The 27154-nt window shown below is 44.7% G+C and overlaps 1 protein-coding gene across 9 annotated transcripts in view; it reads left to right on the forward strand.

Moving 5' to 3' along the window:
- Nucleotides 1-27154, forward strand: part of ARHGAP32 (Rho GTPase activating protein 32) — a 786874-nt gene that overhangs the window by 703565 nt on the left and 56155 nt on the right. For all 9 annotated transcript variants that reach the window (XM_033918046.1, XM_033918043.1, XM_033918048.1 and 6 more), the window contains one exon: nucleotides 17150-17252. In XM_033918046.1, coding sequence (XP_033773937.1) covers nucleotides 17150-17252 — 103 coding nt within the window. The remainder of the gene's footprint in view (nucleotides 1-17149; nucleotides 17253-27154) is intronic.

Below are 27154 nucleotides of genomic sequence, written 5' to 3' on the forward strand. Positions count from 1 at the left end.
TCCCACATATATACTGAGCTTGATCACCTCCACCAACCACCCACCTCTGGGCACTATACTCTCCACCACACATACCTTGAATTTGGCCTCTCTCACTTCCATCTAGTGCAAATTTTGAAATCACTCCCTTGTTCCTACTTACTGCCTTCCAGAGTCTAATCTGCACAAGTGGAGGAGGAAGGCAGCTGCATATAACTCTATCATCATATACCACCTCTCGGGTCCAACTACAGAATTTGAGTTGTAGATCTCTTCAGTTTCCTATGTGGTTCAAACGCATTTAGCCCTGAGCAGCAAAGGAGGAGGAGGAGGAGGAGGATGTGGCCTGACATGCAGCCATTTCTCTCCTCCCGTTGTGCAGATGGGTCTCAGGAGAATAGGGCTGAGCAGAAGATATTGCAAGCTGAATCTGACTTGTAGGGGTGGAGGTGCTGAGGGGGAGGAGGGTGGCTGTCAGGGTATTTGTGAGGAGGGAGGTTGCAGTTAAGTAGGGGATGGTCCAGGATGTCAACACTAGTTTTTTATATTGCCTCCTGATTTCTATACAAATTATATGCAGCAAGTCCAGAATTCTGTTCTAATTCTGCAATGGTGCAGGAGTTATTTACTTTTGATATGTCATTGCATCAGCAACATATTGGGGGAAAACAGAAAGCCACGTGATACTTTCAAGCTTTTTGTTTGCTTGTTACCAGCACAGAATAAACCAGAGTACTTCTCAAAGTACACATACAGCTTAGATCATGACTGTATAATTTGTTACAGAGTAAGCTTGTTCTAACATACTCAAAAGCAGGATGCAGCAGGAATCTGATAAAGGACTTTATTATACAGGGCTTCTCCTCTTGTCACAACTTGAGACACGGATGGGGACAATGCAGGAAGTGCAAACAGATCTGTGCAGTTTGCATAATATCTGCGTTCAACTTTCTGATGCTAGATGCAGAAAGGCTTTGTGGAGAAGTGTTTGACACCAGCATAGAGCATACTAAAGAGGGGATTATTAGGTATTCTGGGGAAGGGGTAAAACGCGGACCTTGCAGATCTGGCGGATCTCAACCGCAGGAGCTTAAATATCTTAATTTGACAGCTGAGGTTTCAGATTTTATGCTTGCAGGTCCGCGTTTTAGCCCCTCATTCCACTGCTGTAACTGCTGCTGTTTGTGACCCCAAAGATCTTAATAATAAATAATAATTAATTTGAGGAAACTCTTCAGCCAAGGGAGGTCTACATTTTACTCCAGAGCTGCGGCAGGAAAATGTATTTTCACTTGGTTCAAGGCGGTCTTGAACCTAGATCAGTAGGGCCTAAGACAACTGCCCTAACCTCTAAGCTGCTTTAGTAGCTTGTAAAATGATAACGTTTTGCTACTTTTAGTCTCTGCATAGGTCATGGTTCTGACAGACTTCCATGACACTTTAGCTCTGACAGATCCTAATGCTTCTCCCTCCTTATGCTGAGAATAAAAGTGGCAAAACTTTTGCCCTGAGGTCTGTGCCTCTTATAGTCTCCGCATAGGGAGGGAAAAATATTAGGATCTGTCAGAGCTAAAGTGTCATGGAAGTCTGTCAGAGCCATGACCTATGCAGAGACTACAAGTAGCAAAACGTTATCATTTTACAAGCTACTAAAGCAGCCTAGAGGTTAAGGCAGTTGTCTTAGGCCCTGCTATTCTGGGTTCAAGACCGCCTTGAACCAAGTGAAAATACATTTTCCTGCCGCAGCTCTGGGGTAAAACATAGACCTCCCTTGGCTGAAGAGTTTCCTCAAATTAATTATTATTTGTTATTAAGATCCGTGGGGTCAGAAACAGCAGCAGTTACAGCGGTGGAATGAGGGGCTAAAACGCGGACCTGCAGACATGAAATCTGAAACCTCAGCTGTTATATAAGATATTTAATGACTTGCGGTTGAGGTCCGTGAGGTCCGCATTTTACCCCTTCCCGGTATTCTTCTATGATGCAGAGAACTGCTGCAGAAGACTTTACAGTAAGTACAATGCAGGAACCTGAATGATAGAACTGAGGAGGCATAGAATGGCTAGCTTGTTCTTCCACAGTTATATTGGGGTAAAACAACTAAAAGTCTCCCCTGTGTACCCCAACACCTCCTCCTCCCTAATATCTCTTGTGTATAGTAGATCCAGTATTTCCCAGTCTCCCCCAGAAAAATATTCCTGGTGTATAGTGGACTTCCCCCCCCCCCCCAGCCCCCTGACTCTTCTCCTGTGTACCTTGAAGAAGATGCAGGAACAATACCCACTCACTCCTGCCTCTGTACCACCATCTTCCAAAATAGCAATGCTTAGGAACAGAAAAATTCCCTTATTTGACAGATTGGCCCTACACATTTTGTCCCAGGATCTACCACACAAATCAGGCACTACCATTTTGGAGGATGGCGTCTTGGGGGCAGCAGCGAATGGACATTGTTTGTGCTTCCATTTCCAGGTACATGGCACTGGGGGGGGGGACACTAGACAACAATAATTTTATTTTTGGGGGGGGGGGAGTCAGAAAGATCACAGAATCGTGGAAGGGGAAAGATGACCCCTAATGCAGCAACTGGCTTTTTAGAAAATGTCTCCCTTGTCAATGCATAAGCCAATCACCACTGTGCTGTTTTTTCCCTAACAGCACACACTATTTAATGCAATGGTAATTTGCATGCTGTTAGTTTACTGCATTAGAGAGGAAAACATTCACATTAGCTTTACATTAGAAGCTGTGTGCTCAGTCGCTGACATACAGCTCTAGTATGTGGCTTTTTGTATCAGTCCCAAAATGAGTAGAAACTATTCTGGGAAAAAACAACAAACTCAATACAGTGCAAAGGAAAGGGACACAAGAACATTTTCCCCTGTATACTAGAACCCCTAAAAATAGAACATTGCTATCTCCTGGGGGTACAATAGACCAGTGTTTCTCAACTTCTTCAAGCCAAGTACCACCTAAGTCTAACAAATATCAACTGAGTACCCCTATTGACAACATGTCTACCTCTCTCACTGTCCATCTGTCTTGAGAAATCCAGGCATCTCTCCCACCCCCTCTACTGCCACATCCAACATTTCACCCTCTCTCATCCCCCGGATCATGTGCAGCATTTTTCACCTCTACCCACCCAGCCCCATGCCCATTTCTCCTTCTGTCACCTCTCTCCAGCACAATTCCACATCTCTCCCTCCATCACTATGTCCAACATTCCTCCCCCTTGCATCCCCTTCAATCTGTCCCACTGTTCCCTCTCCACCACCATATCCAACATTTCTCCCTCTTATCCTTCTATTCCCCATGCATCTCTACCTCACTCCTCTCTCTTTCTCTCTATGCCCAATTTTCCTCTTTCTTCCTTTCACCGTGTGCACTATCTCTTTGCCTTTCACTTACACACTCATGCCCTACAATTCTCCCTTTCTATTCCCTCCCTGCTATGTCCCAAGTTAGTGCCCCCTTCCTTCTGTGTCCCATGTTCATGCCCCCTCCCTTCTTTCTGTGTCCTGAGTTCATGCCCCCCTCCCTGCCTTCCAGCCTTTGTCCCAAAATCATGTTCCTTCCATGTCCCAATGTGCTCCTCCCCCCTCCTTTCTCCCTTTGTCCCAGATCATGCCCCCTTTCTCTCTTGCTTGCTCAAGCTGCACTTGCTCCTTCTGCCTTCAGCAGCTCTCATTGCAGGGACACGCAGGCTGCAGTTCACATGTATGTAGCTGACCTGGAAACCTCTCTGACATCATCCTTGCAATGAGAGCCACTTAAGGTAGAAGGAAGTACCTGAGACACCCCCCGCCTGACCTGGAAAGCTTTCCTCTGATGTCAGCTCTGACATCGGAGGAAGCACTCTGGGTCAGCTTTGGTGGAGGGGGTTGGGCAGGAAAGAGGGATCCCCAGCCACGGCTTCCATGAAGGGAGGCTTCCACTGGGTGGCTTTGACGGAGGGTGAAGGGCAGGAAGGAGGGATCTCCGGTATCTTGGGCGGGCAAACAATATCCTTGGTGACGGCCAGTACCGCATACCCCTAACAAGTGGCTCACGTACCCTTAAGGGTATGCGTACCGGGTGTTGAGAAACACTGCAATAGACTGCATGAAGTGTACCACAGGCTTATGACTGTTATATCTTGACATGTTCTGTCCCATGGAGAACTCCAGGACTGAAGAACATAAGTAGCTTTGTTTGCCTGACAGGACCAGCCAGTAGAAGCCAATGACAGCCAAATAATGTTAATTTGAAGGGCATGACAACTTCAGAAATGTATGTAGGTACTCACTCTAAAGACATTCTCTGGTAGTTGGTTGCATTCTTCTGGCTCATGTTATGAAAATATTTGTTGCTTGAAAACCCTGTATGCCGGCATACTCACATGAATCACCACGGAGATAGTTAAGAAAGATAACTGACTGCACTGTAGACAGATGTGATCGCGATAAGCTTTTGGCACAGAACTTGTCTTTCATTGTACACCCTTTCCAGGCGAGCTGGAATTTGTTTGGCTGATCTGCCAGGACAAGTCCTGAATGCTTGGTATGCAGTACTGTCTAAGCTCAAGTTACAGATGAAAGAGGATGAAGCACACTTCCAATGAGCGGTCACGAAGAGTGTGTGTGTATGTTTGGGGGGGGGGGGGATGAATTGGCCCATTTGATTGTAAACTAAACATTTTTAGCAGATCCCTAAAAAAGGACTTTTTCAAATATTTTTTTATTTGCAATTCATGTGCTTAGGTTCTTACCCCTCCTCTTATGAATGCCTAGCGAGGGTTGTAGTGCCGGCAGCGGCGGTGCAGTTGCCGCCACTGTCAGCGCTAAAACCCACGCTATGCGTTCGTAAAAGGAGGGATGCGTATGCTGCAATTCAAAATAATTAATGCAACAATCCCAGGATTTTCAATGTCGGAGTCTCGATTTGCTACTTTTGTATTTACAGTGGCATGTTTAGCAATAGCTACTTACTGGAAGAAGCCTAGTGGCTTATTTACATCTTATGTTTAAACTTACTGCCCTTTGTCACAAGAATATGAGGGCATATCAAAAAATTTGGATTAAATCTTATGATCATAGCTTACTCGGATGTTTTCTTTACTGATTCTGTTACTGGGTACCACTTTGCATCATGGTGAGGGAGGGGTATTTGATGGGGAGGGGAAAATGAGGAGTTTGCTGTTTGAAAATTAGGGTACTGCTGTATTACTTATAAAGGCTTTGCAGCTATTTGATAGATCTGTGCCTGTTTACACATTTGTGATTTTAGGATATTGTTGTGCTTGTATCAATTTTCATGTTGTACCCCTTTAATAAAGAAATAAAAAATAATAATTAATGCAGGAGCATTTACCACTAAGTACTCCCATGCTAACCAGTTAGCATATGGTAATGTGGGCACGCAAGCTGGATAAAACTTCTTCTCCCATTCTCCACCCGCTCTCTGCCTATAACATACTCCTCTCCTCCCTCCCCCCCAAAAAAAATAGCACATATAAACAAGAAAACTGCTGGAAGATGTCTTGCGGTAAGCCTTTTTTTGGCACAATAAGCCCACATTAAAGCTTTGTGCACTTTTATAAAAGGACCTCAAAATGTATTGGGACATTTCTTGCAAGAGGGAGGTGGTGAAGAGGAAAACGGTGATGGAAGTAAAAAAAAAAAAAAAAAGCATGGGATAAACAGAGGTGATCTCTAATTAGAAAACAAATGGTATAAATTAAAGAACTGTGGCCAGTATTGGACAGACTTATACGGTTTGTGTCCCTTATATGGTGATTTGGTGTAGGATGGGCTGGGGAGGGCATCAGTGGGAACTCCACTAACTTGGAACATGAGGACCTTACTGGCCAGACTTTACAGTAGATATCCTGTAAACATCGAGATGGTTGGATAGGCTGGAGTGAGCTTAGATGGCAACTTCAGCAGTTGGAACCTAGGACAGTACCAGGAGGACTTTAGTCTATGGCCCAGAAATATCAAAGAAGAGACGAGTTAGTTTAATCATGCATTTTTAATGAGAATAACTAATGGGCAGACTGGAGGGACCGTTCAAATCTTTATCTGCCGTCATTTACTATGTTAAGTTACTATGTTACATCTCTTCTCAATCAAAGGATGCATTGCAAACCTACCCAGGCATGTTGTGTTTTCTCTTACTTGAAGATTCTGTAACACTAGCAGCAGCAGAGCTTATGTGGCAGCATGCCAAGGTTTGTGTGTTAACCCCCCCAAAAAAAACCCTAAGCTTTGCAATGGCATCTGACTGTAAAAAGGAGCTCGATAATGTTGCTCTGAGGAAGTGATAAGTTGGGTCTTAACCTCAAATGAACAGTATCCATACTGTTCATTTGAGGTTGTCTTTCTTTCTTTCTCTCTCTTTCTTGTTTTGATAGTATTCTAAATAATGATGTGATAGTAATCTAAATAATGATGTGAGATTTGCAAATGTAGAGTATTTTAAGCATAAAGCTTTATTCTGTATTATTCCTTAAGTATAACTTGAACAGTTGAACTCTTATAAGGGCTGAAAGCAAAGACTTTGCACATACTGGTGTTTTGTTTTGGGGTCACACGCATCCATATGTTTTGCTCTTTTACCCTTATCTGTTTACTCTGAATTTAAAAACTGATAAGAATCCCAAGCTTATCAATATTTGAGCAGATTTGAGGACCTTGAAGCAATTCTTAGCCAAAGGGCTTCCCAGTTCCTCCAAAAGATCTGTTCAGTAGATGAATGCATTTTAATTCAAATAATATTGCCACTCTTACCACAAAAGCAGTGCTGAAAAGCAGACTGTTTTTTTTTTTCCTCATTCCCAGCTGGAGATGAAATTACAAACCAAGCCATCTAGGAGCAGCTGCAGGGTTTGCCCATTCCTCAGAAAGCTGTGTCACAGCTCCTTTCTGATTGATTGGTCAGCATTATTTGCTTGTTGAAGATCCAGAAAAAAAAAATTTGTAAATTTGATTTCTATAGCAATATTAAAGCAGAAAGGTTTGGAAATTATATTTCAGGGAATACCTTCTTCTTGAACTAATCTAATACATTTGCAACTGTGCTGGCTCAGCTGATCACAGCTCTTTCCCCCCCCCCCCAAACACACCTTGCAGGCTCAGGTGATCACAGCTTAGGTACTGGCTCAGCTGATCATGGCTCCAGTGCTAGCTCAGCTGATCATGGGCTGGGGGAGAGCAGCAGCAGTGCCTTGCAACGGAAGGAAGAAATCAGGAGGTTTGAAAGGAACAGGGGAGCCAGGGAACTACTAGATCTGCTCAGAAGACCTGTGCCTATGTGCTTAACTCTTCTGAGCAGGCACCAAGCACAGTTCCTCCCCCTTTTTACCAGGCAAATCTGTACAAATATCAACAGGTTGCTGGAGCTTTGAGCATTGGGGCTTTAATTTTGTAGTCTGGCCTTTCAAAGGACCCCTACCAGAGTCAGTAAGGTCATTTGCAAGTTTATTTGTGGTGATGCTGAAATTACCTCATGATATGCTGTCATTTGTTGTCCTGTTGATGTTACTGCACTTGAAATATACAGTTGGCCCTAACTAAGCTAATTTTGTGTGCTGGCATTTAACTCTCAATTGAGCTTTTTCCTTCCCAGCTGTCTCCAGGCTCCCTGTTTTATGACCATCTTGCTGGCTGTTATTCTCATTATTATATTGGCAGGTGTGGAGGGAGCTTCAGACGTTGCACAATAACAGCATAGGAGTGTTGTTCAGTAGTGCTTAGGGTTACCAGCCATCCAGGAAAACCCGGATATGTCCACTTTTTAGAGGGTGCCTGGACAGATTTCTGGGTGTTCGGGTACCTGGATGGATTTCCAAAACCCATCAGTTTGTCCGGGTTTTGGAAGTCCCTGACCTCAGGGGCATGTCTGAAGGGCATCTGCGCATGCACAAATGTCGATATGATGACATCATATGCATGTGTGCATGCTTGGGATATCATTGCGCCGATGTCCACGCATGCGCAGATGCGGTCCCGCACTCGGATAATTTTACGTGGAGGCGGGATGGGGCAGAATTGGACAGGGGTGGGACGGGGTGGACCATAGTGGAAATCTGGCAACCCTACTAGTATTGGATATTAAAACCATGTTAATTTGGTAACAGGGAAATTGCAAGAAGTGATACTCTGAAAAAGTTGTACCAAATCAAGTTTCGTTCATGGTATTTTTTAGCATAAACTCTTTAAAAAAATAAGTGTGTGTAAAGGGTCTGTGACTTGGTGTTAGCATGACAGTCTGTCATGCAGAAGACCTTGGTTTAGCTTGACTCTACTTCTCAGGTCTGACATAGGGTTGGTATGCTGCAGTGGTGAATCTCAAAACATCTGGCTAGGATGGAATTGACTACTGTTGAGGGGAGGGGTGCTTAACAATGGCATAGACGGGAATGAAAATTTGGGGCTAAGGTTAAGTGCCTCCAGTTCTGTCATTGGCCTATGAAATAAAACAGCACAAAGGACCTCCAGATGATGGTGATCAACATATATTTTAAAGACCTGACACCCACCGTGTTTCAGCATATCCTCCTACATCAGAGGTCTAAATGCAATTATATCAAAAACAAACAAGCACAATTAACTGTAAGCTGATGGCACTTATAATTCAAGTAGGGCTTACAATTCAAAATGCTATCTTCCTGTCTCCCAAGCCAAAGCTGAAAGAGAAGACACCAGGAAACATGCCAAAAATTGCATACTACACATGTGTGATTTTTGGTGCATTTCGTGGCATCTTCCCTTTCAGCTTTGGCTTGGGAGACAAGAAGATAGTGTTTTGAGTTGTATGCCCTACTTGAGTTATAAGTGACATCAGCTTACAATTGTGCCTTTTGTTTGTTTTTGATATAATTGCATACAGACACCTGACGCAGGTGGATATGCCAAAACATGGCCCATGTTGGGTCTTTCTCAATAAAATATACGTTGATCACCTGGAGGCCCTTTGCGCTGTTTGATTTGCTTCTCCTTTGTCATTTTGTGATTGGCCTGTGATGTTGCAGACTGGGTGAGCCTGACTCCAAATTATTGGAGCCACTTCCCATCCTTGAGCCATAGATTCTGCTCTCTAGCCAAGAAGTGTCAATACAGTGAATGTGCTAGAAAGGAGAAATTTAAAATGGGGGAACATTCCCATGTAGTTGTGAGTGAAAATCTGAGCCCTAGAAAGGCCAGTTCTGATTGAGCAAGAAGTGCTGAGGAGACTAAGGGAGAGAAGTACCAAAGAGTTTTTCTCCCTATTCTGTGTGCATGTGCTAGTATACTCTTTTATCCCATGGTGTGTCTTTATTCTTGGATCTTTGTGTTGGGAAAAGCTAAAATTTTGAAATTATCTTCATGTGTAGGGATGTGAATTCATTTAAATAATATGGGAAATGTCAGCGATGGATAATAATATGAAATTTCATGTTTGGTGATCGTGCACACTCTTAATTTTTTTTATTGTTATACTATTTTAGTGAACTAATCCTCCAAAAGAGTATGAACAATTCATGAAGAATATGGACTATTTAGCAAAGATGGTGCAGTCTTTCCCAATAGTGCAGAGACACAAATAGTGCATGCACACACTCATAGGAAAGGGAGTGCAACCTCTACACATTATGCAATATTTGCTCCCTTAACAAAAAAAATATCAATATCAATTCCCCCCCAAGTTCCCCCCCCCAAAAAAAAAAACAACAACAACCCAAATATTCTTTGTTAACAACTCAAGAAACAACAGGTCATGAAAATTTTGGCCGGCATACCTCTAATAATTGGCTTCTCATGTCTTTCCGCCTCCAAGATTACTTTATCTGAATGTAATTGATTTTTAGATATACGAGGGGCCACTGAAAACTTCTCAGCCCAGCAAAGAAGAGCATAGTGTGGAGTCATGAAACTTACATGTTATTCCACACTTTTCTTGACACTCTTCATTTCAGTGGTATGAAATTAAACAAAAAGTATCAAGAAAAGTGTGGGATAACTCGTAAGTTTCATGGCTCCACATCATTCTCCTCTTGGTTGGGCTGAGAACTTTTCAGCGACCCCTCGTACGTAACTTGAAAGATTCTTTCTAAGTTGCTTGTAATGGACAAGTCCTTGCGTAAACTTTTATGGCACGCTTAGCTGTGTGTGGAATTTGACCCGACAGCTGAATCTGTGTGCGACACGGCCCATTGCACAGCTGGAATGGCTCAGGCATTGCAGTGCTGATTCCTTATTGCTGTAGTACTGTGCCATAGAGCACCAGCTTGACAAGACTTTGGGTTTCCTTCCAATAGTGCATGGGAAAGAAAAGGAACTTTGAGTTTAATAAGGCACATTCCATTCATTTTTAAATGGCTGATTCTAAATAGTTCTGAAAGGGAGGTGTAGGGGGAGAAGGCTCTCTGATTGGATTTCACAGAGAAGAGGTATCTAGGCAATGGGAGCAATAATTCAGCACCCTTGTTCATGCTTGAGAAGGTTTATGTTTCTCCAAATAGTCTGACCTGAAAATGACTCTCTAGTGAAATTCCTTATTTAAAAGAAAGACCGCCTTATTTCCCCTCGCCAAAGAAGCAGGCAATATGGACCTTCTTACTGTGACATAACACTTTAAGGAAACAATAGATCAGTACTGAAATGTTGCCTTGGATACTCATTTACAAGTATAAGCTCTCTAGAGAAGGAGCTTATTGAACCTGAAGTCTGTTCTGCTCTATGATTTGGAAGGGTGAGCTAAAAATCCAATTTTAGTTTTAAGTATAATTTAGAGTTGTGGCACCATGAGATTTGCTAAATGATTTGGGAATGATTATGAGCCAGATCAAGAGCAATCATTTAAAATATTCTAAACACTAGAACCTTGGACAGTGAACATTGGACCCCATGTTACATCCTATCATGATAACATTAATCCTGGGAACTAGACATATGTGTGGAGTGGAACGAGTAGATGTGAATCGCTTGTTTATTTTTTCCAAAAATACTAGGTCTAGGGGGCTTGTGAAGCTACTAAGTAGTAGATTTAAAACAAACTGGTGAAAATATTTTTCAGTCAGCTAAACTCTGGAATTTGTTTCCAGGGAATGTGCTGAAAACAGTTAGCTTAGCAGGGTTTAAAAAAAGGTTTGGATACTTTCCTAAAAGAGAAATCCATAAGTCATTATTAAGATGACTTGGGAAAATCCACTGCTTATTCCTAAAATAAGTAACATTAAATCTGTTTTACTACTTGGGATCTAGCTAGATACTTGTGACTTGGATTGGCCACTGTTGGAAACAAGCTACTGGGCTTGATGGACCTTTGGTCTATCCCAGTTTGGCAACTCTTATGTTGTAAAGATTGTGTCCTTATTCAGCCACTGCTATTGCAGCTACCAGTATTTCTTAGCCACATGTGGGTAATGTCATCCATGGAGCCCCGGTATGGATAGTCAAAAAGTGTACTGTCACTTTAAGTCTTTTGAAGACCGCCAAAACCATGCACGTGCCAGTGCCTTTCTGCCTGTCATTGGTCTGTGTGACAATAAATTCTCTGTTTTCTGCGGAGAAGAGAAGCTGTTTCTTAGAGTATCTCTAAGCTCATCAAAATTTTTGATAATTTGTGCCTTCCCGTTCCAGTTTATTCCCTTTTTTAGGGGGTAGAAATAAGAGTGCGTCTTAAGGAGCGAATAAAACTATACTTTTTTTTTTCCGATCCTGGCGGTCCAGCGTGCTTTCCGTGCTCCTGCCTCGGTTCCCCTATTCTCTTCCAATCTACTTCTCTCTCCTCCGACTCTCTAACATCGAGGAAGTTGATTAATTGGCTTCTCCCCCTCCCTCTGGCCCTCCGATTGATCCATTTATCCTGTCTCTTCCCCACACCCATGGTGGCCTAGCATCAGCGCTGCAGCCAGCAGGGAGGCAAGAAAGGGAGCTGGGGTTGGGGGTGGAATTTGCACTGGTAGCAATTCCTGGTCCGCCGCGGAAGCCGCACGCAAAAGCCCCTCCACAGGTCTGGCAAGCGGAGCACCATGTCAATGCGCACCTTGCCACTGCTCTTCATTAACCTGGATGGGGAGATGCTGTACATCCTGGACCAGTGGCTTCTGGCCCAGAACATCCCTTGCAATAAGGCCAAGAAAGGTGATGGGGTGGGGCCTTTTTTTGATCTTGCATGCCTCTGGGGTGCAGGGTGGGCACTGACATTACACGAGTGCTGCGGAGCCTCTGGTTTTCCTGTTTAAAAGCCTTGTGGGCGGGTACTTTTTGTTTCAAATATTTATTAAATGTTAAGTGTTTGCATTACCAAAAGATTCATAAACAGAGAGAGATAACAGCGCATATGAGCCAGCGCTATGGGTGCTTGAGCACTCCCTACTATTGAACAAATTATTTGACTGTGTCCAGGGATGGAAAATTTGTATTGAGTTTGGCTTAGGGCTGATTGGCTCCCATGGGGCTAGCTGGCTGATTGGCTTGGAGTTGGCTGGCTGGCTTCCACTACATGTGCCTACCATTAGACGTGCTTACCACTAGACGTGACCTGTACCCTGTCCCGGCCTACCACTAGACCACCAGAGGAGGTACAGGGCACATCATTTGGTTCAGATTTTTTTTCTTGGTTTTTCCTCCTCTACAGATGGGTGTTTCTTATGGTCAGGTGCATCTTATAGAGCGAAAAATACGGTATGTATGCATCCAGCTTGCAGGGCCAAGAGCTGAAATAAAGAAAAATGGCCCTAATCCCACCACTAGGCTATGTCAACTTCAGCTTCAGGCAGGCTTGGGAACTCTCTGGCATGTGTGCCCAGGGCAATTAACTTGGCTGCATCTCTGTCCAATGTGAGAGTCATCTACTAGCATTCCTGCCAATGAAGGCGAGTGGAGAACGAGATGGCAGATGAAGTTCAGTGTAGAAAAATGTAAAATCTTACACGTAGGAAACAGAAACCCGAGGTACAGCTACACGATGGGAGGGCTGTTATTGAGCAAGAGTACCCAAGAAAGGGACTTGGGTGTAATAGTGGACATGACAATAAAGCTGTCGGCACAATGCGCAGCAGCCGCTAAGAAAGTGAATAGAATGCTGGGAATAATCAAGAAGGGTATTACAAGCAGAACGAAAGAAGTTATCCTGCCGTTGTATCGGGCGATGGTGCGCCCGCATCTGGAGTACTGTGTCCAATATTGGTCACCGTACCTAAAGAAGGATATGGCGATACTCGAGAGGGTTCAGAAGAGAGCGACACGTTTGATAAAAGGTATGGAAAACCTTTCATACGCTGAAAGAGTAGAGAGACTGGGGCTATTTTTGCTGGAGAAGCGGAGACTTAGAGGCCCTGATTCTCAAAGTGCATCCCGATTTTAGGCAGCTGTAGGCGTCCTACAGCTGTCTAATCAGCCAATCGGGATGCACGTTTTTTTTAAAAAAATGCTTCCCAGGCAGGCCTGAAGGCGCCTCCGGGAGCCTAGGGAGACCCGCAAGATGCCTAAGCTCGTCTAAGGGCCTTAGGCGGGCCTTAGGCTGAACCTAGGCAGCCCTACGCTTCTCCCTAGTAGATGAGAAGCTTAAAATGTAGGCCAGCAAAATGCTGGTCTACATTATAAGTAGACGCGGCCGCTATACTTATCGTGGCAAGGGATCTCTCTGCCGCTATAAGTATAGCGGGCCACGGCCTGTCCGATCGCTGGGAAGAGGGTGCCCAATCCCTCCTGCCCGAAGACGCACCCTCCCGACACTACCGACCGCCCCACCCCCGACACTACCGACCGCCCCCCCCGACATTACCGATCTCCCCCCCCCCGACAATATCGGTCGCTGGCAGGAGGGTGCCCAATCCCTCCTGCCCGAAGACGCACCCCCCCCGGCGCTAACAACCCCCACTCTACCAAACCTGTTCTTACAGATGGGTCTTGCACGTCGAGCAAGCAGGCACGCCTTGTCGAAATGAGGCGGGCCCGCCCCTTCCCGGCCCATCCCGCCGAAGCCTAAGGCCTGATTGGCCCAGGCTCTAGAAGCCTGGACCAATCAGGCCTTAGGCATAGCGGGTCCGCCCATCCCTACTAAGTCTAAGGGCTCAGACCTTAGACTTAGTAGGGATGGGCAGACCCGCTATGCCTAAGGCCTGATTGGTCCAGGCTTCTAGAGCCTGGGCCAATCAGGCCTTAGGCTTCGGCTGGATGGGCCAGGAAGGGGTGGGCCCACCTCATTTCGACGAGGCGTGCCTGCTTGCTCGACGTGCAAGACCCATCTGTAAGAACAGGTTTGGTGGAGTGGGGGTTGCTAGCGCCGGGGGGGTGCGTCTTCGGGCAGGAGGGATTGGGCACCCTCCTGCCAGCGACCGATATTGTCGGGGGGGGGAGATCGGTAAAGTCGGGGGGGGCGGTAGGTAGTGTCGGGGGTGGGGCGGTCGGTAGTGTCGGGAGGGTGCGTCTTCGGGCAGGAGGGATTGGGCACCCTCCTGCCAGCGATCGATATTGTCGGAGGGGGGGGAGATCGGTAATGTCGGGGGGGGGGGCGGTCGGTAGTGTCGGGGGGGGGGCGGTCGGTAGTGTCGGGGAGGGGGGTGCGTCTTCGGGCAGGAGGGTTTGGGCACCCTCCTGCCAGCGATCGGTCAGGGGGCCACGGCCCGCTATACTTATAGCGGCAGAGAGATCCCTTGACGCGATAAGTGTAGCGGGCCGTGTCTAATCTAACCCGATTCTCTAACCCGCGTCTGTAACATGGACGCTGGTTACAGAATCGGGGTTTAGTTTAGGCCGATTCTGAATAGGACGCCTCTCCCGGGTGTCCTATACAGAATCAGGGCCTAGGTGTCTTGCGGGCCTCGCCTTCAATATAGGCGGCCTGCCTGGGGAGCATTTTTTTAAAAAAAACGTGCATCCCGATTGGCTGATTAGACAGCTGTAGGACGCCTACAGCTGCCTAAAATCGGGACGCACTTTTAGAGAATCAGGCCCAGAGTGCATATGTAGAGACTTACAAGATCACGAAGGGCATAGAGAAAGTGGAGAGGGACAGATTTTTCAAACTTTTGACAACTACAAGAACAAGAGGGCATTTGGAAAAATTAAGAGGGGACAGATTTAGAACCAATGCTAGGAAGTTCTTCACCCAAAGGATGGTGGATACCAGGAATGCGCTTCCAGAGGGTGTGATAGGACAGGGTACGGTATTGGAGTTCAAGAAGGGATTGGACAATTTTCTGAAGGAAAAGGGGATAGAAGGGTATAGATAGAGGGTTACTATACAAGTCCTGGACCTGATGGGCCACCGCGTGAGCAGACTGCTGGGCATGATGGACCTCTGGGCTGACCCAGTAGACCTGCCTGTCCCTCACAATTGGAAGTGTAGTAATGTAACACCATCACCATCCCACACCAGAGAATTCCCATTCAACTCGAAGCTGCTTAGCAGAAGCATTGACTGTAATTTTTCAAAATCTGTTACTTGCATATGTAAATGGAAGTTCTGACAGGTATGGTAGCAAATTCTGCTGTTTATGCATGCAAATACCAGTTCTTACATGAACAAAGCAAAATGTTACCTTGTTATGTGCTTTATTTTTTTAATTGATTTTTCCTACTGTGTGTGTTTGACCAAATACACATATATTGCTGAATACATTTTCCCTGAGGCCTTATACAGTGGTACCTTGGATTAAGAGCATATTCCGTTCCAGGAGCATGCTCGTAATCCAAAATGCTCGTTTATCAAAGCAAAGTTCCCCATAGAAAATAGTGGCAACAGCAACGATTCGTTCCAGAACCCGGGGTCTGTATCTGTCGGGTGCCGGGTGCTGCAGCGCCGTCTCCTCCGTCCGCCTCCTCCATCCGTCATCCAAAGAAGAACCCCACAGTACTGCTTCGGGGGGGATGCCTCTAATGTCTGCCAGCCGCCGGAGAACCCCGCAGTGCCGCTTCAGAGGGATGCCTCCTCCATCCGCTTGCCAACCCTCCACATCGGATGCCCCTCGCATGCTGGAGAGCCCCCACCCGAGCCCACGCAGCCAAGCGCCGCCCCACCCGCAAGCTGCGCACGACACGTACAATGCCGATGATTGACGCTGTGCGCGTCACATGCAACACGCAGGCGGGACGACACCCGGCCACGCAGACCCAGACAGAGGTCCTCCAACCTGCGGACGGCACCCGACGTGGAAGGCTGGCTGGAAGATGGAAGAGGAATCCCCCGAAGCGGCGCTTCCTGGACTGTAAGTGCTCGTTTATCGGGGCAATGCTCGGTTTGCGAGTCAAAAGTTTGCTGAGTGTTTTGCTTGTCTTGCAAAACACTCGCAAACCGAGGTTCCACTGTATATATAATCTACAAAAAGTTTCATGTTCAGTAAAATATAGGGCTCCTTTTACTAAGGTGCGTTAGAGCCTTAATGCGCGGAATAGCGGTGCGCTAAATTGCCGCGTGCGCGCTAGACCTTAATGCCAGTATTGAGCTGGTGTTATTCTAGAAGCTTTCTGCGCAGTTTAGCGCACGGTAATTTCATGCATGCTCTAAAAACACTAGCGCACCTTAGTAAAAGGAGCCCTTAATATCTTAGTTTAGAATCATTATCTTACACATGACCAGACTTACTGCATTGAAGCAAATTAAATAGCTTGTTGTAAATGTAATTTATTTTTTTATATTCTGCATATCCTACAATTCTATGTGAATTACAAATTATTCAGGTACTCAAGCATTTTTCCCTAACTGTCCCGGTGGGCTCCCACTCTATCTAATGTTCCTGGGGCAATGGGGATGAAGTGACTTGCCCCAAAAAATCTCAGGAAGGACATACAAAACTCCTAAAACTGGAATAGGGCATAATTCATTAGTTTTAGGGATTAAGTGACTTGCCCAGGGTCACAAGGAGCAGTGCAGGATTTAAACCCACAACTTCAGGGAGCCAAGGCTATAGCTCTAACCACTGCACCACTCCCTGCTGCACTGTACACCAATCATGTAATTTCTATAACTTTCTTTCTGCATTAACAAAACACAGCATAATGTTGCTTTACAATGGAATCAGTTTTCCTGCTAGTTTCATACATTATTTGTTCATGTGTTTGGATTTTAGCTCACACTTTTTCAGTAGTAGCAATGGTAACTCACAAGATGTTGCATTCAGGTACATTAATAATAATTTGAATGTTTAGTGCTATGGGTGACATTCATCTTTCTTTTCTGTTCTTCTCCTTATCCGTCAAAGTCCCCCAGGTCCTCAAGAGTTGTACAGAGTTCATTGAGAAACATGGCATTGTGGATGGGATATACCGTCTGTCTGGAATTGCATCCAACATCCAGAAACTGCGGTAAGGCTTCTTTATTAATCAGCATTTTTGCTTCTTTTGAATATGTCGGTCTGGCTAACCATCTTGCCCACATTCCAAAATACCTCTCTTAATGAAGAGGTTTGGTGAGAAGATCCAGCACTGATGCCTTAAGATCCAACTGAAACAGACCAACAAAATAAATTTACTGTGAGGAGAGTAGGCAATGGGTAATTGGAGATTCTGCAGGAAGAGTTTGCCAGGTAAGAGAGAGGGAGAGCTGACAGTTTATTGGTTGGTCAGATTAACTGGAGTTAAGGTTTTAAAAATAATTTTTAGTAGTTTGAAAAACAGTATAAAAATATGGGTTGGCTCTTCTAATTTATACAGATGTTCCTGTATCCCCTTTGAAATTTAGATTTAACTCGGTTACTGTGCAGAAAAACGAATCTAAAAGCATGCTGGGTAATGGAATGCAATAAACTTTTACATTATCCCTTTTATAATGTAAAATCTAATTTTTGGGACATTCACTGCAATCTAAAATTAACTTTTGAGACTATTGAGGCTTTCATGAAGTAAATATTACAGAGTGTTCCCAATAAAAGCTAAAAAAAAAGTGTGTTTCTGATTTTTTTATGTATTTTGACAAGAAAACAACAAAACATTATACTACTTTAAAAAAATTGCCTTGTAGGCCTGTTTTTCGTGCTTGGATTCTGTAAGATATTGTTGAAATATCATAAGCTGTCATTTACAAAAGAGTAGGCTTGCTACTCCTATAGTTTGTTCCATTCAGCGAGGCTCCATTTGGGGTCCTTTCATTAAGGCCTCCTTTTACAAAGACATGCAAGCAATGCAGCACACGGAAATGCTCCAACATCCATTCAATTTTTATGGGCATCGGAGCATTTACCGTGCTGTCAGGCTTTGTAAAAGGAGGCCTAAGCTGCAGTAGAAAGTGGCCTTAGCACACCCTTACATGTGTCTGCACGCTAAGGCCATTTTTAATTTAGCTGGAAAATAGGACAATTTTCTGTTTTTTCTATTAATGGTCATGCATTAATATTGTCATTAGTGCATTACCATTAAAAAAAAAGTGGTGCATGAGCACTTACCAACACCTTTTTTGTATTCGCTGTAATAAAACCCTTAGCGTGCATGTGCACTTCAAACTTTGTGAGTCTGTGATCTGTGGCACCATGCCCATGCAAGCGCAGTGCCTGCCTCAGCTGATTTCCTGCCCCAATCTCCGATGGCGGTTCACTTCCTGCCTTCTGACTAGCTGCCGCTGCTGAGACGCATCTTCTTCTCACCCCTGGACCAGCAGCGGCAGCTGCTAGGAAGGCCCACTTTGATAATTCGATCCGAGCCGGCCTAGCAAAAGCCCCAAGGCTGCCCAGCCTAGTGGATGCTGGACAGAGGGAGCAGGAAAGGGAGAATGGGTACTACTGGACAGGGGGAAGGTAAAAGTAAGGGACAAAGGCTACTGCTGGTCAGGGGAGCAGGGAAGGGGTGCTGCTGGATGGGGGGAGGTAAAAGGAAGGTAGAAGGGCTACTGCTGGACAGTGGGAGCAGGGAAGGGGTGCTAATGTACAGGGGGAAGTAAAAGGTAGGGAGAAGGGCTACTGCAGGATAGGAGGAGCAGGGAAGGAGTGCTGCTGGATAGGGGAGGTAAAAGGAAGAGAGAAGGGCTACTGCTGGACAGGGGGAGCAGGGAAGGGGTGATGCTGGAGAGGGGGTGGTAAAAGGAAGGGAGAAGGGCTACTGCTGGACAGGGGAGCAGGGAAGGGGTGCTGCTGAACAGGGGGAAGTTAAAAGGAAGGGAGAAGGGGTGCTGCTGGACAGGGGGGAGGTAAAAGGAAGGGAGAAGGGCTACTGATGGACAGGGGGAAGTTAAAAGGAAGGGGTAAGGGGTTCTGCTGGACAGGGGGAGGTAAAAGGAAGAGAGAAGGGCTACTACAGCAAAGGGGTGTTACTGGAGAGGGGGGAAAGACAGAAAGAAAGAAAGACAGACAGACAGGGGGCCAGGGAGAGAAACAGAAAGAAAGACAGACATAAAGAAAGAAAGGGAACAGGGACAGAGAAAGAAAGACAGACATACAGAAAGAAAGAAAAATAAATAAAGAAATGCCTACGTCTATACATCTATTCTAGCACCCGTTAATGTAAAGGGCTAAAAAAAACTAGTACGGTATAATAGCTTACATGCTAATCCTGTACTAACCAGTTAGTACATAGTAATATAGCCTCGCTGAGTATCTCAAGAATGTCTACTCTCCACCCTATATATGCTCCCGTCCAACAAAAGTGCAAAAATATTTTTTAGTCTGCTGTTAGCATGTACTTGGAACTTACTGCAGGAGGCTTAAGCTTGTCCTTTGCTAACCCATTTTAAGCTGCAGTTAGTGCCTCGGTAAAAGAGTCATTTTTATTGTGGCTATTTGATCAAACCAGCTTTAATTCATGTAATAATGTAGGATAATTTTGCCTGAAACACACCATAATAGTAAATGGTTATGTAAGCACTCAAATATTTAATTTTTTGGGCCACCCATTTTGCTGAAGAGCCTGTTAAAGAGCACTATCCAAATTAAAATTAAATGTTTCAGACTTGTTCATGTTAACTTTGATTCTAGTGCAATGTGTCTAGTGGTCCTGAATGCTAGGGTCTTATATCTGAACCAGCAAGTTGCTTAGAGAAAACTGTCAATCATATTTTCCAACTTCCCCTCCTTCCCAGGGAGGTACTCTTGCCCCCTCAATTTGTTTTCTGCAAGCAAGTTGCTCTGAAGTGTTTTTTTTATCTGCCCTGTGGTCTTTCCTGTTTACTCAGAAGCAAGGAGTTTGATGTGTTAGTCCAGCGGTCTCAAACACGCGGCCCGCGGGCCACATGTGGCTCTCCAAGTTTTATTTGCGGCCCGCGGTCTGGACTGGATAATTCCTTCCTTTTGGAGCAGCAGCGGGTTTGGCCGGTTCGCTCTGTTCAAAGCCGCGGGTTGGCTGCTCCTTGCGCTATTTGCTCCTGCATCGGAAACCTCTCTGATATCACAACATCAGAGAGGCTTCAGACGCAGGCGCGGATCTCGCAAGGAGCCGCCACCCGCGGCTTTGAATGGAATGAGCCGGCCAGACACGCTGCTGCTCCAGTGGCGTACCAAGGGGGGGGCGGTCCGCACAGCTGATCACTGTTCTTCCTAGAGTGCAGCTCGCGGATCGTCTACTTCCCTTCCCTTCTCACTGCTGCCATCGGGGAACAGGCCGGCACCGTGTCTTTGATCTCCCTGCTTCTCTCGCCGCCCGACGTCAATTCTGACGTCGAGAGGACGTTCGGGCTAGCCAATCGCTGCCTGGCTGCCTGGAACGTCCTTTCCGACGTTAGAATTGACGTCGGGCAGCGAGAGTTGGTCGGCCCCGTGGAGATCTCGGCCTGTTCCCGATGGCACCAGCAGCAGCAGCCTATTCCCCGGCGGCGGTGGCATGGGGGAGGGCAGGAAGGAAGGAAGAAAGAAAGAAGGGGGGGCAGGGAGCCAGAAGGAAAAATGAAAGAGGGGGGGGACAGGGAGCCAGAAGGAAAAAAGAAAGAAGGGGGGGACAAGGAGCCAGAAACAAAGCAAAAAATGGGGCACGGAATCAGAGAAAGACAGACAGAGAAAGAAAGAAAAAGTTGGGGGAGGGAATGAGGTCTGGAGGAGAGGAAGTATACAGGAGGCTGAAAGAAGAGAAGAAATATTGGATGCACAGTCAGAAGAATAAAGTGCAACCAGAGACTGATGAAATTACCAAACAAAGGTAGGAAAATGATTTTATTTTCAATTTAGTAATAGAAATGTGCCAGTTTTGAGAAAGAAAAGATATTAAACTTTAAATGTGAGTGCTGCAGAAAAAATAGAGTACTTGGAGGGCCGCAGAAAAAATAGTTAATGTCTTATTAAAGAAATGACAATTTTGCATAAGGTAAAACTGTTAAAGGAAAGTTTTATAAACTATAAAGAGTTTAACCTCATGCAAAATTGTCATTTCTTTAATAAGACATTAACTATTTTTTTTCTGCGGCCCTCCAAGTACCTACAAATCCAAAATGTGGCCCCGCAAAGGGTTTGAGTTTGAGACCACTGTGTTAGTCCAACTGTGGCCAGAGAACGAGCTCTTGTATGTGTTTCCTGGTTGGCCCAGGCTTGGTCGTGTCATTCACAGGATTGCGATCCATCAATGGCACTAAACTGTTCAAAGTTGTTAAAATGCATGCAGATTATGAAAAATTGCAGGTGAACCTTAGGAAATTGGAAGACTGGGCATCCAAATGAGAGATGAAATTGATGCACATTGGGAAGAATAACCTGAATCACAGTTACCGGATGCTAGGGTCCACCTTCGGGATTAACGCCCAGAAAAAGGATCTGAGTATCATCGTAGACAATACGATGAAACCTTCTGCCCAATGTGCAGCGGCAGCCAAAAAAGCAAACAGGATGCTAGGAGTTATTAAAAAAGGGATGGTTAACAAGACTAAGAATGTTATAATGCCCCTATATTGCTCCATGGTGTGACCTCATCTGGAGTATTGCGTTCAATTCTGGTCTCCTTATCTCAAGAAAGATATAATGGCACTAGAAAAGGTTCAAAGAAGAGCGACCAAGATGGTAAAGGGATGGAACTCCTCTTGTATGAGGAAAGACTAAAACGGTTAGGGCTCTTCAGCTTGGAAAATATATGGCTGATGGGGAATATGATGGAAGTCTACAAAATCCTGAGTGGAGTAGGACAGGTACAAGTGGATTGATTTTTCTCTCTGTCAAAAATTACAAAGACTAGGGTACACTCGATGATATTACAGGGAAATACTTTAAAACCAATCGGAGGAATTTTTTTTTCACTCAGAGGATAGTTAAGCTCTGGAATGTGTTGCCAGAGGATGTGGTAAGAGCGGATAGTGTGTCTGGTTTTAAGAAAGGTTTGGACAAGTTCCTGGAGGAAAAGTCCATAGTCTTTTATTGAGAAAAACCTGGGGGAAGCCACTGCTTGCCCTGTGTCGATAGCTTGGAATATTGCTACTCCTTGGGTTTTGGCCAGGTACTAGTGACCTGGATTGGCCACCGTGAGAACGGGCTACTGGGCTTGATAAACCATTTGTCTGACCCAGTAAGGTTATTCTTATTTTCTTATCCCAGCTTGGTAGTCCTAGTGGCAACAGATTGGCCTCGCAGACCATGGTATGTGGACCTAGTTCATCTACAGAGGGACAAAGGCCTCAGACTTCCGATTCAAGGGATCTCACTCAGGGACTGGTCCCTATCAAGAATCCGGGACACTTTGGGCTTACGGCATGGTTCTTGAGCAGGCGGCCCTGACAAGCAAGCGTTATTCAGATGTGATCATTACCACATTGCTCAGAGCAAAGAAGCCAACCACGGTGGCAGCTTATGCTAAGTCCTGAAAGTCCTTTCAGCACTGGTGTTCAGTGAAAAATGCAGAGCCCTGACGAGCTCTGATTTCAGTAGTCCTTGACTTTTTGCAGGAGGGACTTCAGAAGGGATTCTCAGTAGGCTCTCTGAAGAGGTCTTTCCTGTTTCCAAGCTCGAGGGGAACGAGGCTCCTTGCCCGGTACATCAAAGGGGCACTGCAGTTGCAGCCGCCAGTATATTCCCCTTTCCCTTCCTGGAACCTTAACAGTACTGCTTCATATGAACTCTTACTGGAGGCTTCCCTCTTGGATCTTGCAATCAAGACAGTGTTCCTGGTGGTGATTATGTCAAAAAGATGGGTTTCTGAGTTACAAGCTCTTTCCTTAGGTTCATGGAAGCAGGGTTCTCCTTACACACGGTTATGTCTTTCTTACCAAAGGTAGTCTCAGCCTCCACGTCAATCAGGAAGTCCATTTGCCCGCTTTTCGCCATACAGGGTCTAAGAAAAAGGATAAAGCACAACATTTGCTGGATATCAAAGATGCATTCGATATGTGAGAATCAGCTCCTCTTTTGAGACTAACTTTTTGTTTTCGCTCTCTCATTATCCCCCTTACCTCATGTGTTCCCCCTCCTCCTTTTTTGATATTTATTTCATTGCCCTTTTCCTCCTGGTGTCATGTCAGTTACTTGCGTATTGTTTATGAATCCCTTTTAATATTCATTTTATATACTGTTTTTATTTATGTACAGCATTTTGTTGTAAACCGTTTAGATATATTTGATAGACGGTATATCAAGAAACCAATGAACTTGAGAAACTTGAGTAACATCCTTCTTCGGTACCTCTAAGTTACCAACGAGTTTCTACTTTTGGTTCACCTTTTTGGTCTCACAAGTCATGCCAACAAATGTAGGCCAGTGTCTAAAGCCTCAATTTCCAGCTGGATTAAAATGGCCATTTCTTATACGTATGTCAGCTATAGTAAACAACCACCAATCGCTTTGCAGCGAGAGGCACATCCTGTAAACAATCGGCCGACAACCGCGCCTCTCCTTCTCTCTGCATATCTTCCCTGCTGGCACCTGCCACTGGCAGCCCAGGGCCCTACTGGAGGGCCTTCACACATGCATGGATGTCGACGCCCATGCACTTCCGGATGCCTCGAGCCACGGTCACTATGTTTAGTGTGCCGCAGCTCGACAAAGTTTGTGGAACACTTGTGTTAGACAAACTGGATAGACCAAGTAGGTCTTTGTTAGTGTGAAAGCTTCAGCTTGTATATACTAGTTGTTATATACCACAGAGGTACAGCAACAGTAGTCTAGAATGGAAGAATTTTGTATGTCTGCTCAAATAAGGCGAGTCTATGATATCTTGTAAAATGGAGAAGTTTATTCCTCTTTATGTACAGTATAAAACTTGGTAATTACCTTTCCCTTGGTTGTTGTAAAAAAACCTTACTAGAGAGAACATTTCATCCTGTCTCTCGGGTGAAATTTCGAATCCCATCTCCTTTCTCCTTCCCATTTTCTTTTAATTGTTGTGTTGGCAGAGCATGAGACCAGAAAAATATAGCACTGTTGAACTGAGACATGAAAGAAAAAATGTTTTAGGGCTTGAAGGATAGGACTAGGAGCAGAAGACACAGCCTAGAACCCTACTCTGCCAATTGTCCCTTAGAGAGAGATGTATCAACTACCTGCAGCCGCTATTATCAGCTGTCTGAACAAATTTGAAATGGCCCAGAATCTCACAGCTGCAATTACTAGCGAACAGCAAAGCCAACACACAGTTGTGATCCTTTTTCTCCAGCTGACATTTATTTGAACTCTGCCTGCACCTCCAGATACCAAACTATAACCCAAGAAGTAGAATGATAGAGCCGAAAAGAACCTTTGGAGATAATCCTGCATGAAGGATCTCAGGCAAATCCATGTCTAATCTGTTCATAAAAACTTTCACTGACAGAGACAGATACCGTCAGCTTTCTCAAGTAACATTTTCCAGAGCTAAACTACCCTCAGTCAGGAAACATTTCCTGTTGTGTTGTAATTTATCCTAGAGTGACTTGAGCCCATTACTAATCACCCTTCCCTCAACAGACAGAGAAAAAAATGTCTCGCCATTCTCACTATATTGCCCCTTGTATTTAAAAAGGACAATCGAGTCACTCAAATTACATAGCACCTGTTAAGCTGCATTTTTTTTTTTCCTTAGCTATAACCCTATGGAATGCTTTGCCACAGCAGAAATTAATTTTAGACACTTTAAAATTGAAAACATTATATTTTTTTCCTGTGGCCTTCCATGATGAATTATAATGCTGACTGGATGGGTTTGTGGATTTGGAAAGTTGTGCTGTAAGTTGGAAGAATCGAACTCCTCTATTTTACTTCTATAATTCTAATTCTAATGCAATGTGTCTAGTGGTCCTGAACGCTAAGTTTTTGCATCTGAACCCACAAATTGCTTGCAAAATGCTGTCAATCATCTTTTGAACTCTGCCTTCTTCCCAGGGAGCTGCTCCTGCCACTTCAAAGTTTTTTTTCTGCAAGCAAGTTGCTCAGAAGTGTTTCTGCTCGGCTCTGTGGTTTTATTGTTTTTGGGTATGTTTTTTCTAAGTGTTCAGTCAAAGGCTTGGTGCCCAGAGGTTCCCACTTGCTGGAACTTCTGCCTGGGGGATGATGCAGACTTGTGATGTGGAAGTTTTCTGAGAGCATGATCAGTCCTCAGGAGCACCTAGTGGCAGCCACTAGCATGGCTTTGTAAAAGGGAGTTGGGGGGGATGTTAAATTGTAGAATATGCTGCCAAATGAATTGTGAGATAACTATGACAGAATATAAAGATCTGTTTATTCACACAGGCATATAATTTAGAGTCTTGTAGCACTAAGAGGATGAATTTACCTTGATTTGTATGCTCTGTCTAAATTTTATTCATTGGATCACAAAGCTAATGCCGTTTTGTATCTCATGTTTGTTGTACGTCTGCTTGAACCATGGAAATTAGGGGAGTTATAAAATCAGTTAAAATAAATGAATACATGTGCAGAACTGAAAATGCACAAAACTATGGAGTCAGAAGAAATCCATCCCAGGATAATGAAGGAGCTTAGATTGTTTTTGGTTGGTTTTTTTGTGTGTGTGGGTCCTAGTCTAAGGGATATGTTTAATAGATCCTTGGAAATAGGTTCTTTAGGTTTGGAGGACTGATGTCCTTCTTCACCTATTTTTGCAGCCATGTTTTTGGAGGGCCATATAGATTTCCTTTACCTCTTGCTTTTATTTACTTTCGTTACTTAAAGTTCTGTTCCTTTCAATTTTTCCCACTGTCCTTTTACTGTCTTTATCTCCTTGCACCCTGCTGGCTCATCCTTCAAATACCTTTCCATTTTGCTGAAGTCTGCATGTTTGAAATCCAGGACTTTTGAGTTTGATGTGACAGGATTCCACTTTGGCTCTCATCCAACTATACTGGTGGTTTGCTTACATGCACATTAGACGCGTTCTCTCAATTCATCAGTATTAAATTCGGCAATGATGCTTCCCTAGCGGGTTTGTCCTTTTAGCGTATTTACTGTTTTTCTATTTCTTTACAGATTTGCAGATGAGATCCTACTCTTTACTGACCTCACTTCAGGTTTTATTTCTGAGCATTCACATTTATCAGGAGCCTCCTTTAGGCATGTGGGTGTTTCAGTAATCCATTTATTTCTGGCTTGATTGTTTTTAGAAGTGGCAGTGGATCAGTTTCTTAGCACTGGTTGCCGTACATGAAGAAGGACACAGTACTACTCAAAAGGGTCCAGAGAAAAGTGACTAAAATGGTTAAGGGGCTGAAGGAGTTGCCGTACAGCGAGAGATTAGAGAAACTGGGCCTCTTCTCCCTTGAAAAGAGAGGACATGATCGAAACATTCAAGATACTGAATGGAATAGACTTAGTAGATAAAGACAGGTTGTTCACCCTCTCCAAGGAAGGGAGAACGAGAAGGCACTCTCTGAAGTTAAAAGGAGATAGATTCTGTACAAATGTAAGGAAGTTCTTCTTCACCCAGAGAGTGGTAGAAAACTAGAACGCTCTTCCGGAGGCTGTTATAGGGGAAAATACCCTCCAGGGATTCAAGACAAAGTTAGATAAGTTCCTGCTGAACTGGAACATACACAGGTAGGGCTGGTCTCAGGGCACTGGTCTTTGACCTAGGGGCCACTGTGGGAGCAGACTGCTGGGCACGATGGACCACTGGTCTGACCCAGCAGCAGCAATTCTTATTGAATCTTGGAGGAGTCTCGTTTTAGGACAGCTAGTTTTCCCTCAGCTGAATCAACTTAAAAAAAAAAAAAGCAGAGAACCGGAGGCATATTGGGCAATCTTTAAGGCCCCTTTTTACAAAGTCACAGTAGAGGTTACTACTGCGGGCCAACGAGGTAAATGCTCTGATGCTCATATGAGCGTCGGAGCATTTACCTCGCAAACCCGCAGTAGAAACTTCTACTGCAGCTTTGTAAAAGCCAGCATAAATTTCCAAATCAATTT

This window comes from Geotrypetes seraphini, chromosome 13 (assembly GCF_902459505.1).
Source record: "Geotrypetes seraphini chromosome 13, aGeoSer1.1, whole genome shotgun sequence".
NCBI lineage: Eukaryota > Metazoa > Chordata > Amphibia > Gymnophiona > Dermophiidae > Geotrypetes > Geotrypetes seraphini.